The sequence below is a fragment of the Lachnellula hyalina genome, assembly GCF_007821495.1.
Source record: "Lachnellula hyalina strain CBS 185.66 chromosome Unknown contig00123, whole genome shotgun sequence".
NCBI lineage: Eukaryota > Fungi > Ascomycota > Leotiomycetes > Helotiales > Lachnaceae > Lachnellula > Lachnellula hyalina.
In genome coordinates, this window is record NW_022157237.1 from 40,505 (window position 1) to 58,058 (window position 17,554).

Consider the following 17,554-nt stretch of genomic DNA (forward strand, 5'->3'; position numbering starts at 1 on the left):
GTGTAAGAGGAGGTGCATTGAGTGTTTTAGGCTTCACTAGAAGCTGCTGGGAGTATTAAGCAAGGGGTTGAAATCCAAGCTCGCGAAGCGGGAAAGAAGTTGATGGATAAAAATACAGTTAGTCAGTTGTTCCTGTATCTGCGCTTGATATTCTTACACTTCACGAAACTCGAGTCCTGGCACTCGCCGATCAGAAATAGCCAAGTTCACGTTCAATCTGATTAGTAAATATTACCCCCCAAGCTTAGAATGAAGAGAAATGCATATGTATATGCATTGAGTAATGCTACTTAATTGCCACCACCCATGTACTTTCCCTGTCGCACCGAATGCAACTTCGAGACCACGCTGAAAGCAAAGAACACAATGAAAGGGCCCGCCCCAACGCCAAAATTTATTGTAAAACAAGAGCTCATGTCTTCTACCAATCTCCCGCTAAGAACTTAGGAAAAGTTGGTTGCTATACATGGGACTCTGCATTGCGTAATCCGCTGGGGCCCTTGTGCCCTCTTCGTCCCAGTAAGGTTGCGCCGTCGAGGTTCAATTCGAAAGCACCCTTCTTGTTCCTGACCTGTTGTTTCGCTGCTGCAGTTACCGCGGGACTGTGTTGTCCATAACCCTTCTGTGGTGCCTTTCCAAGGTTTGTGTTCTGGAGCTTTTGTTCTACTTGGCTCACATCTGTATCCCCAGCCTTTGGTACCTTGGCCGGGATGGTCTCTCCGTCCTCTTCTTCTTCTTCAAAGTCTTCATCGTCATCGATCGGGTTGAGTCCATTCATCGCAGCAGCGCCACGGTAACCTTGTTTGAAGTTCTTGCGACGCTTGCTTTCCTCTTCCTGTCTATGTACGGCATATCCGACATCGAACACCTCACGCAAATTGACTGCGCCTGGGCTTCGAAAATCCATTCGCTTGCCTGCACCTGGGGATTCTAGTAGACTGGGATCAAATGCTCTCAATTGACCACCGGGTCCTAATTGTCTGTCGCGTTCTACAGCAGGGGTAGCAAGTGGTGGTGCATCGTGAGCAGCGAATGTTGGTTCCTCGGCTTCTCGAATCCATGGGTGTGCTAGGAATTGTTTGATATCGTATCTCTTGACGGGGTCGACGGTTAGGAGATGAGAGACAAGATCCTGAGCAGGCTTGGAAATATCGTCCCACCATGGCGAAAGGAAGGTATACTGGCCTCTAGCGACCTTCTCGGTCAGTACTGAGATGCTCTCGTCGTAGAAAGGTGGGAAGCCACAAAGCAGTGTATAGAGTACACAGCCCATGGCCCACATATCGACACTCTTGGAGTATCGCTCGTCCTTCACGATTTCTGGTGCTGTGTAACCGACAGTACCACAGGGCGTCATCGTTTCCTTATCCCACACAACCTTACTAAGGCCAAAATCGGCGATCTTGATCTGACCAATACCTCCGCCGCCTACGCCTTTGATGAACTCTCCCTCGTCTACTTTGTCTTCATCTTCAGAGGACTTCGGTTTCGGGTTTTTTGCTGGAATGAAGGGGATCGGCGAGAATAATAAGTTTTCCGGCTTGATATCCCTGTGATGACGTCAGTGAGGGTGTGCAAGATATATTACTGTGAGACATACCTGTGCACAACACCCTTCTCTTCATGCAGGTATTCCAGCGCGTTTGCAACCTGGGTGATGACATGTCTCGATAAATCCTCGCTGAAATAAGTGAGACGAACGATTTGATGGAAAAGTTCTCCACCAGGGGCCAATTCTAGAATAATAAAGTAGTGTTGCTTCGATTCGTCAAAGTCAATGAGCTGGACAATATTGGGATGCTCCAGCTGACGCATAATTTGAACTTCTTTCAAGATATTTGCTCTCTATTTTGAAGGATAATTGTTAGTATGATACGGTAAATAACTGGATGTAATTATTCAAAGGAGAGAAAAAACCCGGCATTGCCAGGTAATGAAAAGTAATGCGCACCTCCACTACCTTTGGTTGCTTCTTGAAATCCGGATGAAGCGCCGCATTCCCCTATTAGGACCCACGTTGGCAAATGTTTATGAGAATTGAAAGTTCAGAAGAAGAGATGCGGCCTTGACCAATACTTACCTGATTCGAATTCATCTCGAATTTGCGAACGACTTTGATGGCGACTTCTCCGGCGTCTCCCTGTAGATCTCTTGCTCTGTAGACATTACTGAAGGCGCCGTCGCCCATCTTCTCCAGCAGCTCCCATCGCTCGAGACCAGGGTATTTAGGGAGCTTTGATTTGTTTGCGTTCTCCTCGTCCACGAGTCTCTTGATCTCGGTAGCATCGACCTTTTTGCTTTTGCCCGCCTTCTGGTGATTTCCTGCAGCGTGGGCTGCGACGTTGCCGGCTTGAGCGCCTCTATTCCTTCCGTCTACATCGGCCGTGGAGTATGCATCGCCGTGGGGAACTTGATGTGCTTGGTGGGCCATGTTTGGGTCTGAGTTGGCGTATCGGTTTTTGGGAGGAGACGCATAATCGTTGTGATGCGGCGTCACATTGGTTGGAGATTCTTGTGGTTGCGCGGTTCGCCCTTGCTTTCCTGCGTGAAATATTCAAGTTAGCCGGTGAATGATTAAAAGCGGAGAGAGGTGGTTGTTTTGCTCGGCGTCCGGCGGGGTATGTAGGTCGCAGGAAGTTGGAGGTGGGGTGGGGGGGGGGGAAGTTGATTACATACCATGGCGGATGAGATTCTTTATTGACTGTGATAGAGACATGGTTAGAAGGGGAAGCTCTTCAGATACAGATCAGATCTCGCAGGGCGTCGGGCTCGGGGGGGAGAGATGCGATGCGTAAGACAAGGACCCAGAATGGAAGGGACGGTGATGAAAACGAAGACACAAGAGGGCAGAGTGGAGTGAAGTGGAGTGGGAATGAATGGCGGAGGTAGGCACAGTAAGCGAAGTCCAGTATGAAGTATTGAAAATGGAAGATCCTGGCAAAACACCCTTCGACGTGATCGACAACCAGACTGCAGATCGCGATTCTTTCTTTCGAATGCAATTGAAAGGACGAAGGACAAGTAGGTAGGGTTTGAGAGAGAGAGGATATAATGGCACAGTACAAGTATAGTAACTACGAGTCACCAGATGATGCAGCAGCTTGGAGCGAATCCTGCTAGCGCGTTGGAAGGAATTGCTAAGCAGGGTCCAAACGGAAGGGAGGGAGCTCAAGCAACGTCATAACAAGATGGTCCTCGTCATGGAGGGCCAGAGCTCTAAACGAACTGGACAGCATGGGATGGCAGGGAAGGGAAGGGAAGGGAAGGGAAGGGAAGGGTTCATCATTATTGATTGGGTTGATTGGATTAGAAGGGATTGGATTGTCAGGAAAAGGGGAGGGAAATGCATGTCGGGACATACCCATACCTAGTGTTTCCTTGCAAGTCCAGTGCCCAATGCGAATCTACGGAGGCAGTATCCGGTTTGCAACTTTGCATGCTGTCCACAGGATTCATTTCACCCGTTATCACTGGAGTCAGCCATTACATAGGCCCAACGCACGATGATGCCTGGGACGATGGGATGGATGGTCCTGGAATGAAGATTACCACGCAGCTGCATGTCTACTTCCTTTGTACTATACTTTGCACAGCGAAACAGATCAAGTAACTTCATCTAACTTCATCCAGGACCTGCGACGAGGGTGTACGCACCATACAGGGAATCTTAATTGGAATTCTACTCACATGGAACATGATGTTAATATGCCACCGTCAGGCATACGCTGCTGGAGTCAGGCATCGTCGATGATGGCGTTTTTAATAAACTCTCCTCCGTTTAAGCAGTCAAGCCTAAGTTCTATGTGGGGGGAAGCTGGCTTCGTCTGGCCTTCGTCTGGCTCTCGTCCGGTCCTGTGTTTGTTTGAAGAAGCGAAAAATGCGAGGATATGATTCTTCGATTTCGAGTGAGATATTAGAGAAGGGTTTGACAGCTTTTAATCAAATGTGTTCTCCCTACCTTAAGTACTGCACCACGGCTAGTCCGGCCTTCTATTCCAGCTAATAGTTTCTGGTTCCAGGCGAATCCACCTGCGCCTTCTTTCAACCATATGGCTCAATGTGCCGAGACAAACATACTATACAGACTATAGTAATAAGTACTATTAGATATCCAAGATAATCTGGGAGAGTTAGTACGGTACTACCTGTCAACTAACCACCTATCTCAGCCACGTTTCAGACATTTATGATCTACACAGCTAACTCTCCTCCTCCGTCACCAACCCCACACAGCCTGGCGGTACAAATCTCCATTCCAGGGAAATAGTTAACGCTCCCCGCCTTGCTTATCTACCATGATTTCTTGGTATTTTTCTGCCAGGTTTGCCTATAGTAAGTACAGCACCTACCAAAATCATATCTCATCTCATTCGACACGAATCTAAGTTTAGAATGCTACCTACTCTAGCCATATGATTCTTTACTCTTTATTCATTAATCCGTCCATTCATACCTTCCTAACATTTCTTACAAAAGCGACAAGGAAACGAAAGTCTTGATCGCCATACTCTATACACGGTTCAAAAAGCACCTGCTTAGCTACGTCATAAGTTCTGCTCCGCCGGAACCCTGCATAGCAGACCCTGAAAATCAGCTACAGTAGCTCGCCTCCTCGCCCACCTGTTGCACCCCGTCCGTCCAGTTGGAGGCGGAGTTCCCGCGGGTGATATATCACGATTCCTCCTCTTGCTTAAAACTGCTTTATTATTATTTCCTTATTGATCCGTTTGGATTAGAGCCGTTATTCAGCTCTCTCAAGAGGCCTTCAATGGGACCTCCCGGATACAATTCGTCTCGCGGAATAGTAACTAATTTAGTCAGATGTCTTAGCCGCATGGCATGGCATGATATCTGTACTGTACTACTGTATAGCAGGCTTCCGCAACGCAAGATCTTAGTAATAATTAAAAACTGTACTCCCGAACGCGCCAACACTTTCTTTCTAGCTTATAAGGCACAATGTTACTGGTCTCAGGACTAAATGGTTTAGATTCTTCGGATCTCTAGTAATAGATTGGAACCCAAAATACCGCGAATCTTCATTCATGCTTTCTATTATTATAATGCTATGCTATTGTTCAAAACATACTCATGACTAAGGCGAGAGAAGAGTAGTGTCGGTTTACACATAGTGCACTGGTCTGGCCTAGATTCGTGTACTTGGTGGTTGCATTTCTAGGTGTAGAAGAGGTTCTAGCTAAGGTTGCGGCGATGAGGGGAAGGCCTCGCTCGTCGCTGCTTAGTCATCGAAGCTAAGGTCATGTGGTACACGTGACATATATCCCAACATATATATATATATTACCTGCAATACGAACGAACTATACGAGTTTAGTTGCAATCAGGAAACCAAGCAAGTCACATCTACCATGTTTCAATCGCGCGAGAAGTAGGATGCCGGTGTCCGACTTTCACTTGGAAGACAAATTGATTACTGACAGCTGAAACTTTTCATACCAACTGTATTTGAATTCCGTGTGCTAAACAGGAAACCCATGTGCCTGCCCGCCGAGGCAAACAAACATATTTGGAGGTTTGGGTATACATGCATGCATGCATTCACTTACTTACTGATGACCTCATGATCCTCATCTATACATATAACTTGCTCAGCAAAGAAACGCTATTCTGCTTCTCTATAAAAGCAAAGGTTCATAGAATCGATACACGCAGCCTAGAGCGAGCCTGAAACGGACGAGTCGAGGCTCCCAAGCAACTCGCATGATGTAGAACTACGCTGGTTGTTATTGTCAAGACCAAGTAAGTATCGAGATAAGCACCAAAACAGAGCATGAACCACTACACCCCTTACATCCTATCATACAAACATCTCCCGACCGAGAATCATGCTTGACAGAAGCATTATTCTACTTTGACTTCTGCAAATTGTTTTTACATCTACTGTAAAAGTAGGCTAATTAGGAAGGAATATGCAGCTCGCAACTCGTGCGCAACAAGCAATAAGCTAAAACTAGATCAAAGCGATGCCGTGGCTGAAGTAACGTCCATCTTGATAATATTGTCGAGGAGAGGTTGTAGAGAGATACTCAGAATTAAAGGAAGAGGTGAGGGGGGTAGAGGGTTTAAATACTTGATGAACATGAGGGGATGGATATGTTTGGGAAAGAAAGGTGTGGTGAATGACGGGTTGGTGAGTGAGTGAATTTCAGGCTGTTGGAATCTGTCGGGGCAAGTAAGTATCTGTGCAAGATAGTAATAAGAGGTAAGGCATGCAGACATGAAGTATGTAGTTGTGGAGTTTGTATTGGAAAAATACTTAATTTTGACTTCACTTAAAGTCAGAGCCCATTCAAAATTGAGCGCACGGGCGTCAAGAAGTGCACTGTACTTTGTAAAGAGCGGTAGAAATGGAAACAGACCAGCAATCTCTTGATTGGTTGCGTAGAACTATAACTGCATTTAAGAGCGCGACATGGTAATCATTGAGGGCTTAGTACTTCGTTCAACGTATAATAAACCGATAGCCGTAGCATAAGAAATAGAGGACATGCTCCCTAGCAAGGACGCCGCCATGACCCAAAATGTAAATAATCGCTGCAAAAAATCATCATACCCCCGTGAAACAAAAGCAACTAGATCAGACCAGCACGAGCAGCTTCTCCTCCGCCCTCTTCGAGCACCTCTTCCATACGGGCTTTGCCTCGACCAATACCGCCCTCACCAACCCCCATTCTCCTCGCTACGTATCGTTGTGCCACAATCCCTACGCCTAAGCTTAGCAGCTCTTCCACCCATTCAGCGACCCATTCCCTAGGATCAACACCGCCACTCTCAATAATCTCAGCGATTTCCTCAGGTAAGTTGGGGTTAGGGACTGGCTCGCCGTCTCGTCCGAAGAAGCTGGTCTTTTGATGGGTAGGTGAGGTAGATGAAGCAGGTGTCAAGGGAGATGGAGCATCGAGCCATCTAATCCACTTTGCGGGAATGGATTGGGTGACAGTGTGGAAGGTGATGCTGTGCACAGGATCATGCAAGTATAGCGCAAAGGAAACAAGCTCATCAGGCGTATCTTTCTCCTGCACAGCACTCTCCTCTTCCTTCTCCTTAGCCGGGCCCTGGAACAGATCCTCGGGCGCATCGTGTGAAATTGCTTGTACGGCCAAGAAGATATCGCTGCTTCGGACTGGATTCGATTCGCTGAGGTTCTCTGTTGCGCGCTGCGCAGCTAATTCGAGTCCACCGTGCGAGGTAAAATACTCGTTGGAATATGCTTCGGCGCTCACGCGGACGAGCTTGGTGCCTTCGATGAGACCTTTCACGGATCCTAGATCACGATGCTCACCATGTTGTCTCCACCACGGGCCATCGCTCCAGCCACCACTGCCTCCTGTATAACCGGCTTCTGAATTGCGGCGTGCTGTTGCCTCGTGGCCGCGTTGAATGACGAGAAGATCCCCGCCTTCTACTTGGGCCATGACGCGGGAGAAGGTCGAGTATATAAGGGGATCGAGGGAAGGATAGCCGATGAAGTCATGAGTGATGTGGATTTGAAGTCGCTCATGGGACGAAATGGGAGGGGCAAGTGTATGAAGGATGTTTGTAAACGTTGGTAGTGCTCGGGAGCGAAGTTCACCACCTGGGGGGATTAGCAGATGAGATTGAGGCCATTTACATTAACTTACCGAGGCCTCTAAGAGCCCCAACATTTCCTTTCACTTGTTCAGCCCACCGCTTCGCCTCTTCATTCTGTTGGATCTCCTTGACTGCAGCTTCGGCTGTCTTGACTGCAGCACTTGCTGTTGCGAAAATGCCTCCCCACCAGCCACCACCGGCTTCAACAGGAGCAACCTCTGCTGGCTGAGCAACTGGGTGCTTCTTCTCCGCTTCTTGGAGATCGCTGCTCGTAGCTGAAGGTGTAAAGCTGGTATGGAAAGATCGAGTGCTATCAACCGACTTTCTGGCTGCCGAGGCCTTCTCCTCACTCGTCCGTGTTGAACCAGCAGGTGGTGGTGTAGCTGTATTGGTGCGTCTAATAGACTGGACGCGAGGAGTATGAGGCCTACTTGGGGCCTTTTGAGCTCCGAGATTCTCGAGTTCGTCCAGCAAGTCCAGCTCTGATTGAGCGGAAGCTGTCTTTGCGGCCTTGGAAGCTCCCTTGGAGGTAGCTTGGGCCTTGACTTCGTCCTCACCAAGTCCTTCCAGGAGCTTGTTCAAGTCGTCGTCAGAAGGGGCGACCTTGGACTTTTTGGTGGCCATATTGACGACGATTGTTCAGTGGATTTAGGATTTTGATATTGTATTATTCAAGTGTTGTTTGCATATGGTCGGTCGGTCTAAAGTGGTCTAATATTGTGGGGGTATTCGATGCAGCTTGTTTCGGCGCTAAGGATGAGGCTGGGCGGTGATTGGTGTCGTGGCATGCTGCACAGGACAGGACAGCACAGGCACAGGACACAGGACGCTAAAGCCCCAGACCAGAGAACTGAACCGTACTGACTGTAAGAAAAGAAAGAGTATTCACTCTGGCCGACAACAATAACAGCTCCCGTATCTTATACTGCCCCGGGTCAATTTATTGTTTGCTGCTACTTCTTGCTCAAACTCTCCATTCATACCTACATACTCCACTTTCCCGTCGTCCCGTTGCCTCTTCCCCATCTGGGCCCTTTCTACAAACTCTTTGCATATACGCACTTGTCGTGAGACAAACGGTGTCCATTTTACAAATCACCCCACATCGCCATCTACACTTTCCTACCCTAATCAGCGCCCTGGAAAAAGTCTCCAGCATCATCTTACATTATGGCAAGAATCAAGACCCGGCCTACTACTGCACATGACTCTCCGGAGACTTTGGAGGCTGGGACATCAATCAATGCAAATTTCTCGACCAAGACCCCTTTAGAATCAGTCTCTTCTTCTACAGCCTCGTCGATATGTCTGCATTGTCGTGGTACATTTTCAGGCTTGTCGACTAAGGTTTGTTTGTTCTTCTGCGTCCCCGTTCGCAATCGCTGCTGGGCTCATCCATTGACTTAATACTACAGGATTTCCGCCATCACGTGAATTCATGCACTCGACCCAGCACTGCAATCACATATGATAATGATGATGACAGTTCACGCAGTTCTTCACTGACTCCACCACCTGACTCTCCCTCAGTCGCGGCATTTAATAACAATACTATTACTGTTGACGCCTCAAGACTGCTGGGTGGAAAACATTCGTCTCGTGTTACATCCATCGAGGTCAACGGCCATTCTCCGGCAAATGGCTTTCTTCATAAGGACAATCTCGACCACGCCATTCGTGCTTATAGTAATCCAGAGACGGAATTTGCTTATTATGACAAGGTCGACGATCGAGAAACGTCGATTGCGACCCGCAGAAACTCCGAGGAGCCGGAAGACTCAAAATCTTCCGCCGATCCCGTCCCTGAAGGTCTCAATGAAGACAAAACCGACGTTAAGATTCGATACCCTTTTCCTAAATTCACTCCTCTCGACGTCTTCGAAAATTATCTTGGGTGTCATGAAGATCTACCTTACGAGGACCTCTATCGTCGGACATCCAACGTGACCGTCGTCCTTGTCGACTATCAAAAGGAATGGGAAACTATTGGAAAGGAGATTGATGACCATGAGGCATACACAAAAGCACAGACCAAGATTGCCGCAGATAGGACAAAGGCAATTGAAGAGGAGAAAACGAAAGCGGAAGATCAGAAATACCTTGAGATTGGCCAAACCTACAAAACGGAGCTCAGACTTAGCAGAAGTGACTGGGATAGATGGCTGGAAGAGCAGCAAGCCCTCTTTCCCGATCAGAGCGACATACATGAATGTCTTCGAAATCTCAGAAACCCTACTTTCTTGCAGGGAGTGCACAAGCGACAGAAAGTATCGAAAGCGGATAATATCGATTTGGCGAACAAACCCATCCTTCAAGAGAGAGTTACCAAAGAGGAAGTTGCTGTGGAGAAACGCAAGAGATATGGAAAGCTTTTAGACCAAACCACTTTTGATGACATGAAGCATGCTGATGCCTACGGATTCAATTATTCTTCGCAGCTACACCATGTTGGCAATCAGCCACAGCCATATCTAAACGATAAAGTAAAAGCCAGAGGCCCTGTTTTCGAAGAGGGTCGTGGTGGTCGGAGTCAGCGGACCGTCGCAAAGAGATCATATGATGCTGACAAAAGTGTCACGCCTGAAACGGACGAAGAGGAACTACCCGCAAAACGTGCACGTAAGGCTAGGAACCTTGATGCTACTCTCGACTTTCAGGCGCGGCCACGAACATCACCGCAGGGCCACGGTGGGACACCAGCGGTCAGAGTATTTCCCTCTGGAAAGCGGGTTGGTCGACCACCAACGAAGTCAAAGCTCAAGGAGTTCCAGATCCCACCGCCATCTACGAGCCCCACTTTGGAAATTGGTACAGCTCCCCGAAAACTTGCACCAAGGCAAGAGGAAGCGCTTCACGAATCTGTTGAAAACCTCGTCAATCATGTTCAACCACGCCGTACACGTGGCAAATCTACAGGGTTTGACGACTCGTCGAAATCCACCTCAGCGGCAACTTCTCGACCATCGACTTCGTCTTCCCATGAACAAAGGGGAAGAAAGCTTGAATCTAATAACACTGAGCCAGACACTCTAGTCGTCGAAGGTCCCCCTTCAGTCACGCCTCTTCCTCCTCTCGTTGCTACTAAGAGCAGGAAACGGAAGGTCAAGGAAGAGGAGATTGATGAATCACTTCTAGATGCAGAGCAACTCGAGGCCCTTCGTAAGAAACGAATAAAGTCTCATAAACTCTCTGAAAGCCTTAGGAAGCGATGGGAGAAGGGAGAAATGGCCACTGCAATGGAGAGTAGGAAGGCTACGAATGCCAAGAAGAAGGCCGCCAAGTTGGAGGCTAAACAAGTACAAGAGGGGGCAGTAGGAGGCTACCAGCAGCCATTTTCAATGCCTTCAGCCATTGTCCCAAATAACTACCCCATACAGCACCCAGCACATGGTCACCCGCCAGTACAAGAACAGTTTCAATTGCAATCTCAGGCCCCCGCACCAATACTACCACAACCAGAAACACCAATTCCGACCCCAACGGACCCCGGGCCCTCAAAACGCAACAAACCATCAAGTTCGCGCAAAACATCAGCAGCAAAGGGTAAAAAAACCGCTGCCATACAAACCCCCGCACTACCACCAGCCAGAGGTCCAAGCAAACGAGCCCGGCGCCCAACACAACTCATTCTCGACTCTAACGAAATGGATGATGACGATGACGATGATGACGACGAAGATGAAGAGCTGAAGATGCAGTTCAGGCGCGAGAGCGAATACGACCGATACCAAGCCTTAACATCCCCGGGCAGTCCCATGAAATTGGGCAAACGACTTCGCAAGAACAGGATGGATCTCACGCAGGCAATGGACTCGCCGGAGGACGATGATGATAACTACTCTTCTTAGAAGGCGGGGCAGCATATCAATCAGAGGCCATTGAGCGAGCGCATTAACTTTCAGACTCCAAGGCATTTGGGAACGCGTGCACGCCAGTGCGAAATTGATCGCGAGCTGGTGATGTATCCTTCTAATGATCAAGAAAACGATAATTGGGAATCGAGGAAACTCACAACCTTCCAAAACGTCTCATCGCCGGTCTACGCCGCGAAGCGGGTCCGCAAGCCGCGGATGGATCTTTGGTAACGGCAATTGGGTTAAGAATAATAGGAAAATGGGACAGTGATAGACATAGGGATGGTAGGCAGGGAGGATGAAGCGAGGAAGTGGAACGGCTAGGTGGACATGTATAGATCATAGTATCTTCAATGGATTCGGCATACGGTAGCACCAGGTGGGGTCTGCATTAACATGAGCGAGATATTAATATTATTTCAAATTTATGATTCGAATATATCAAAAAATCTTTTACCTCGCCTTCAGTGACTTTCCTCGTAGGCCACAGAATTTGACTTAAATCTTGATCTTCAATAGAAAGGAATATGCTCGTGCTTCGTTCTGTCTCGCAAGCCGCCTACTCAAGTGTGCGACAGAGCAATGCATTGCATTTAGATGCAGCTTTTCACAGTTATAGTAGTGTTCTACCCAGGCTCACGGTGGTCATAAAAAACGGCACCAATCTATCATGTGTCTGGTAGAAGAGGACATTGCACTATTTTAATTTCGATTCATCTCACCTGAAGTGAGGGATGTCCCATTGAATTGAACTGAAACAGTAATTAACGTAGTTGTTCTAGTGGACAGCTCCTAAATTTTTCAATGATGTTGGACACTTGGTTACTACAGCATCATCGTCGCTGCTATGGATCTTGAATTGAGTGGGTGGCATCGCTGGAAGGCCAATGATGATGTTAATTCCATCAGATGGAGATGATGGACATGGAAGCACGACGTTGTTGTGTGAGATGACTAAGGTACTGTAATCGAAGAGCAACCCCCTGGTGAAACTCGAGATAACGATCCCGACTTGATGCCCCCCTCCTTCCCCACTTTCCAAGCAGTGTATGAAACCGTATCACCACCAGCAATGGCATGTACAAGTACATTTTCCACTCCTCTCTTATCTCCTGAATTCCCTCCCTCTAAAATCCATCCACCATGGGCGCAGATCTTACTTTCGGTCCTTCTAACCAGCAATGGCATTATTCCCCATCCTCCAAAACCTACGACCTCTCAGGCGATTCCCCCAGAAAATTAACAATTGCAGCAACTGAAGAGCCCGAAGAAACGTTCTTCACTATCTCTCCAGAAGCAACAGCGCTAGTGATTATCGACATGCAGAATTTCTTCCTCGATGCGAAATGTATGGACCATCCGAATGGACTGAAAGCCGTGGAACCAACGATAAAGATTATCTCCAAGTGCAGGGAAGCTGGTATACAGGTAGGTGCAGTGCAGCTTTCGATCCTTGTTATAACTTAAGCCTGCCTTGCGTTGCCTTACCTTCCCTTGCGTTCTCGGTTGATATATGTGGTGTGGATATTTATGTGAAACCGAACAGATCATATGGGTGAACTGGGGATTAACGGATCAAGACTTGGCTGGCATGCCTGCAGGAGTCATGAGAGGATTCATGGCGGATGTGCTACAGTGCAGTACCAAATCCATCCTCTCGTACACGGGTTTGGGCTCGGATCTGGGGGGTTCCAAGGGTCGGTGCCTCGTTTCTGGGACGTGGAATGCTGATATCTATGAGCCGCTCAAGGCACATGTCCGAGCTTCGGATCTGCACTGCGCGAAGAGTCGGATGAGTGGGTTGTGGACGCCTGAACAGCCGTTGTGGAAGACTTTGAAGGAGCGGAAGAAGAGCACGGTGATGTTTGCGGGTGTTAATACGGATCAGTGTGTCTTGGGGACGCTGGTGGATGGGTATAATGCTGTAAGTCTATTGATGGCTGATGATCAGGTGACATGTCATGTTCTCGCCAGTTTTAGTTGCACAACTTTTCACTCTAGAGGCTTTTCGAAAGTTACTAACACACCTGGTCTCCAAAGGGTTGGAACTGTATCCTGGTTGACAATTGTTGTGGCACTACTACGAAAGGAGCCAAAGAGGTTACACTTTCAAATGTCGCTGTCAGTATCCACCCGAATCCGAGTATATTTTCAATGCCCCGAATGAAGCTGACCATCGTATAGAAATGTTATGGATTTGTCACTAATAGCACAAGCTTACTCGCCGCGAATGTGGGGTGAAGATCAGATGCTGATACGAGGTTTGATAGAATAAAATTCATATTCCACCTCAAAATGTGGGTCTTGCGATCTTCATACGAAGCCGCCAGTATATACAACCCTACTTTTCGTATATTCATGAATGACGAACGGTTGATATTCCTTCCAACTGTGTCTGTCGGTATGCCGTGTGGCCCGTGATTTTCCTGTCCCTTTTTATGTACCGTAATCCAAACGCCCCTAAAAGATGAAGACAGACGCTTCCAATGACTCCGTTCCGAATGGAATCACAATGCAGTATTTACAAAGCCTTCGACCGACCCATAGATAGCGAATGGTGGGTGCTATCCCGACTTGATGGTCTCCTTTTTACATGTCCCGTAGCTAGCGCAGCAGGCGCTGGGATCTAAGATGCCTTGCAGAACTTGATCTCGGATTTCCTGTAATACTGTTAGGCTTTGGGGGGAAGGTAGAGTTTTTAATTTAAGGATACTCACGTCTGGACATGGTATTGGCTTAGCTGAAATCAGGGAGAGAGTGCTGAGGGCAAGCATGGAGAAAGCGAGCAGTGATGAAGTTGAGAAATGCATCGCGAGTATTTTTGTGTGATATGACGTTTTTCGTTTCGATTTGGATTGTTTTGATATTACTCTTCGAAGACTTGCTTGATGTGATGTGGTAGCTCTGAGACGCTGGATGTGAACGAGAGTATGGTATGTCTGAACGAGAGTGGTAGATGATAACCTTAAATCAATAATAAAGTGAGAGGGATGGTTGCGGCAAAGTCTGTCTCGAAACCAACAGGAAGCTTATGTGGAAATGAACCGAATGCAGCCCTATGGCTTAGGAGGATGCTAGGAATACTTATATGCGGAAGCCCTTCCCTCAGCCAGCCACTAGGCACCTGCCAACTTCGAAGTAAGCACCCGAACGAAGGGCATGTCTGATTCTGGAACCCGTACTGGTACCGGCACCGGTAGTCTCATTCTAAGCTCCGTATTGTTGACAGGCCTAAATTAACTACCTTGAGAACACGAGGGAGCGATTTTCAAGACGGAGGGCACTCTACCTCTGTACCGAGTAATCGTGTGGTGGCGCGTGCACGTGCTATGCCCATTGAGTCCAACCAGACGATTAAACGAACCACCAACGATGGAGATGGACGCATCCGGTGTCAAGGCAACCAGAACCGGGACCACCCATGTAAAGGTTATATTACCTACCTATCACAGCTCTGGAATTTGACGCCACAGTATGATCATCAGCCCTAGGATACTATTTTTAGATGTTTTCTTTCTCGGCTGGTGGCTGTGCGAACACCAAGATCTGCTCTCGCAATTCGCAAAGCCTTCCCAAAGAATGCTGCACGGACTAGGTAGTCAGCAAGGCATGCGCTGATTACTTTATAGAGGCTTTGTTTCGCCATTTGTTGTAACTACGGAGAGAGATACGCACCTCTAAAGACTCCTTGGCTGCTCTGGAATCTTCCGTCAGGATGATTTGGACAAACTCTCAACGCTATGATGGAATTGGAGAAGATTGAGCAAGATCCTACGGTACCTAAGGTAGCTACTCGTATAGTAATAACGCGGGGCAGGAAACAGACGATGATCCAGCCAGGACAACCATTTGTTGCTATGTAAATACGAAGTATCCACTCCATCCCAGTAACCCTTACGGGGATAATAATGGGCACGCACGACGACCTGGATTCCCAATCCGCTGGTACTTGAGATATCGTACTCGGAGTATATTTCTTCTGGTAAAACCGGTAGGGAAAATCCGTATGTTGATTGTGAGTAGAATCTCAGAGGTCCCTTGCAGCATGGAAATACATCGATGCACTTCCTGTTTTACTTTAATCATCGTTCCATCCTTCTTTTACCTTCAATCGTCATTCGCCAATAGTTGGGATGAACTATTTCTCTAGATTAAGCATAAGTGGAAGGAGGAGATTAGTGGATCAGAGGAGCTACTCTGAAGTACCTTGGTGCATCCCGCTGGATTACCCTAGCTTGGCACTGGATCAAGATCCAGGCACCCAACAAAATTTTGTAATGTCGATGGTTTATTGATTCATTTTTCTATTTCTCTTCTGTGTCTCTTTCTAATCTCAAAATGATTCAAATTTCAGAGGTCAATGTATGCTTCACGTGACCATCCAATGAGATGGCAATTGTCACGTTTTCATTTACTGGTGTAGTCAGGCAATATATAATTTCTGTCTGCAGTCCTATAAAAATCGGTCTTCCTATTTCGATTTGTTCTTAAACTGTGAGAGATTTTAGAGCCGCCGAAACCTTGAGTTTACGAGATATTAGATACATAACCAGAGGTAAGTTGCGATATCGTAGTCCATATAGTACTATGCCGCTACGTCAAGCAGTATTCGCCTCTACAATTTCTTGGTGACCAAAAGTTGAGTTCATTTCAGTCGCGCAGAGTAGCCCCAATCCGCGTCCGATTATGTGAAAATGAAAATTCATCATCAAGGACTTGTATGAAATCATGAAGTACACCTTGACGGTTACCACGCCCGTCTTCGCCCTTAGTGCGGAATTACTATTGAAGCATAAAGGGCGGGTATCCCTTAGTATCCTGGTGGGGATTAGGGGAGGAGACCAGACATTGGATTACATTGCCCTCGCCGCCGAATAGATTAAGCTCTAACTGATCTTCCCGCTGGTTGGCCTGAGGTGGAATCAAATAAGCTGCAATGGCAACTTGGCGGGGAAATATAGAACATGGATTGAGGAAAGAAGGAGTGCCCTGGCAAAATACAACATGGAAAAAAGGGATGACGGAAAATCCCATACGAAGAAGTTCAATCCGTAGCAATTCTTCAAAACACCGAGATTCTTGTGGAAACTTTTGTCAACCCGGGAAATACCCCTTCTATCTAACTCCCCTCCACACATTTTATCTCCCATCGCCAACCGTCCCTCTCCTTATCCAGCCAGTCCCCCATTCTACACGACAGCAATGCACTCAATCTCAACCGGCACCCCCTTTGGCAACTGATAGACAGCCACACAACTCCTAGCCGGCTTATGCGCAAACGCCTTCTCATACACCCCATTCATCTCCACGAAGTTATCCATGCTTGTCAGGAACACATTCACCTTGACGACTTTCTGCAGCGACGAGCCGGCTGCCGTCAGCACCGCGGATAGGTTCTGGATGCAGAGCTCGGTCATCTGCGCGATGCTCGACGTGGGTTGCGTTAGGATTTCGCCGGAGGAAGTGCAGGGAATTTGGCCGCTGCAGTAGATTGTGGATGGGGTTGCTATGGCGTGGCTCTGGGTTGCGAGTTAGGGGGTTTATGAGGAAGGGGAGCGGATGGCATGGAGGGAGCGTACGTATGGGCCTGCTGCTTGGGGGTTGTTAGATAGGTATGCGCAGGATGGGTGTGGGGGGTCGCAGCTTACGAGGAGCAGCATCTTTGGAAAAGACGGTTTTGAAGTCTGACATTTTGAATGTGAGATGTGAAGCTTCAAATGAGGGGTGGAAGTATATTGCGTGTTATCTTTGCAATTGAACTTTTTTTGCTCCTCAAGCTCGTTGGTGGGGTGAGTTTTGAGTAGCCGGTCGCGGGCGCGGGGTCATTCTTCTACGGCGGCCGAGATTTCCTGCTCCACCACTTCTGCTCCATGACTTTATTAGACGAGAGCCGTCTTAACGTCAACCTAAGAAACAGAATCCAGATAACTCGACAACGACAAGTCCTACGCACTCCAAAACACGATACCTCGCATCTCGGCCCAAAATTATGGCGGAATACCCGGTCGGACCTTTTGTTCAACGCCTGTTCCGCCCAGTCGCCGTTTCCAGCGAACCTTTGGGGCTATCTAACCCTGGCCTGCCTACCTCTGACGAAACTACCACGA

At 47.8% G+C, this 17,554-nt stretch overlaps 4 protein-coding genes across 4 annotated transcripts; 1 reads left to right on the top strand and 3 right to left on the bottom strand.

Moving 5' to 3' along the window:
* Window positions 1-460: 460 nt before the first annotated feature.
* Window positions 461-2,716, bottom strand: srk1 (Serine/threonine-protein kinase; the record flags this gene model as incomplete). The annotated part of the gene is made up of 5 exons (XM_031151329.1): window positions 461-1,550; window positions 1,601-1,845; window positions 1,952-2,002; window positions 2,081-2,541; window positions 2,677-2,716. 5 exons carry the CDS (start codon window positions 2,714-2,716, stop codon window positions 461-463), a joined length of 1,887 nt encoding a protein of 628 aa, XP_031003433.1.
* A 3,877-nt stretch (window positions 2,717-6,593) lies between these two features.
* On the bottom strand, window positions 6,594-8,217 carry LHYA1_G006391 (Maintenance of telomere capping protein; the record flags this gene model as incomplete). The annotated part of the gene is made up of 2 exons (XM_031151330.1): window positions 6,594-7,597; window positions 7,644-8,217. The coding sequence occupies 2 exons, from the start codon at window positions 8,215-8,217 to the stop codon at window positions 6,594-6,596; spliced, it is 1,578 nt and encodes a 525-aa protein (XP_031003426.1).
* A 4,373-nt stretch (window positions 8,218-12,590) lies between these two features.
* Window positions 12,591-13,722, top strand: rutB_2 (Peroxyureidoacrylate/ureidoacrylate amidohydrolase; the record flags this gene model as incomplete). Its single annotated transcript, XM_031151331.1, has 3 exons — window positions 12,591-12,875; window positions 12,994-13,568; window positions 13,632-13,722. The coding sequence occupies 3 exons, from the start codon at window positions 12,591-12,593 to the stop codon at window positions 13,720-13,722; spliced, it is 951 nt and encodes a 316-aa protein (XP_031003432.1).
* Window positions 13,723-16,636: 2,914 nt separating this feature from the next.
* On the bottom strand, window positions 16,637-17,138 carry yabJ_1 (2-iminobutanoate/2-iminopropanoate deaminase; the record flags this gene model as incomplete). The annotated part of the gene is made up of 3 exons (XM_031151332.1): window positions 16,637-16,966; window positions 17,027-17,040; window positions 17,096-17,138. The coding sequence occupies 3 exons, from the start codon at window positions 17,136-17,138 to the stop codon at window positions 16,637-16,639; spliced, it is 387 nt and encodes a 128-aa protein (XP_031003425.1).
* Between the last annotated feature and the right edge of the window lie 416 nt (window positions 17,139-17,554).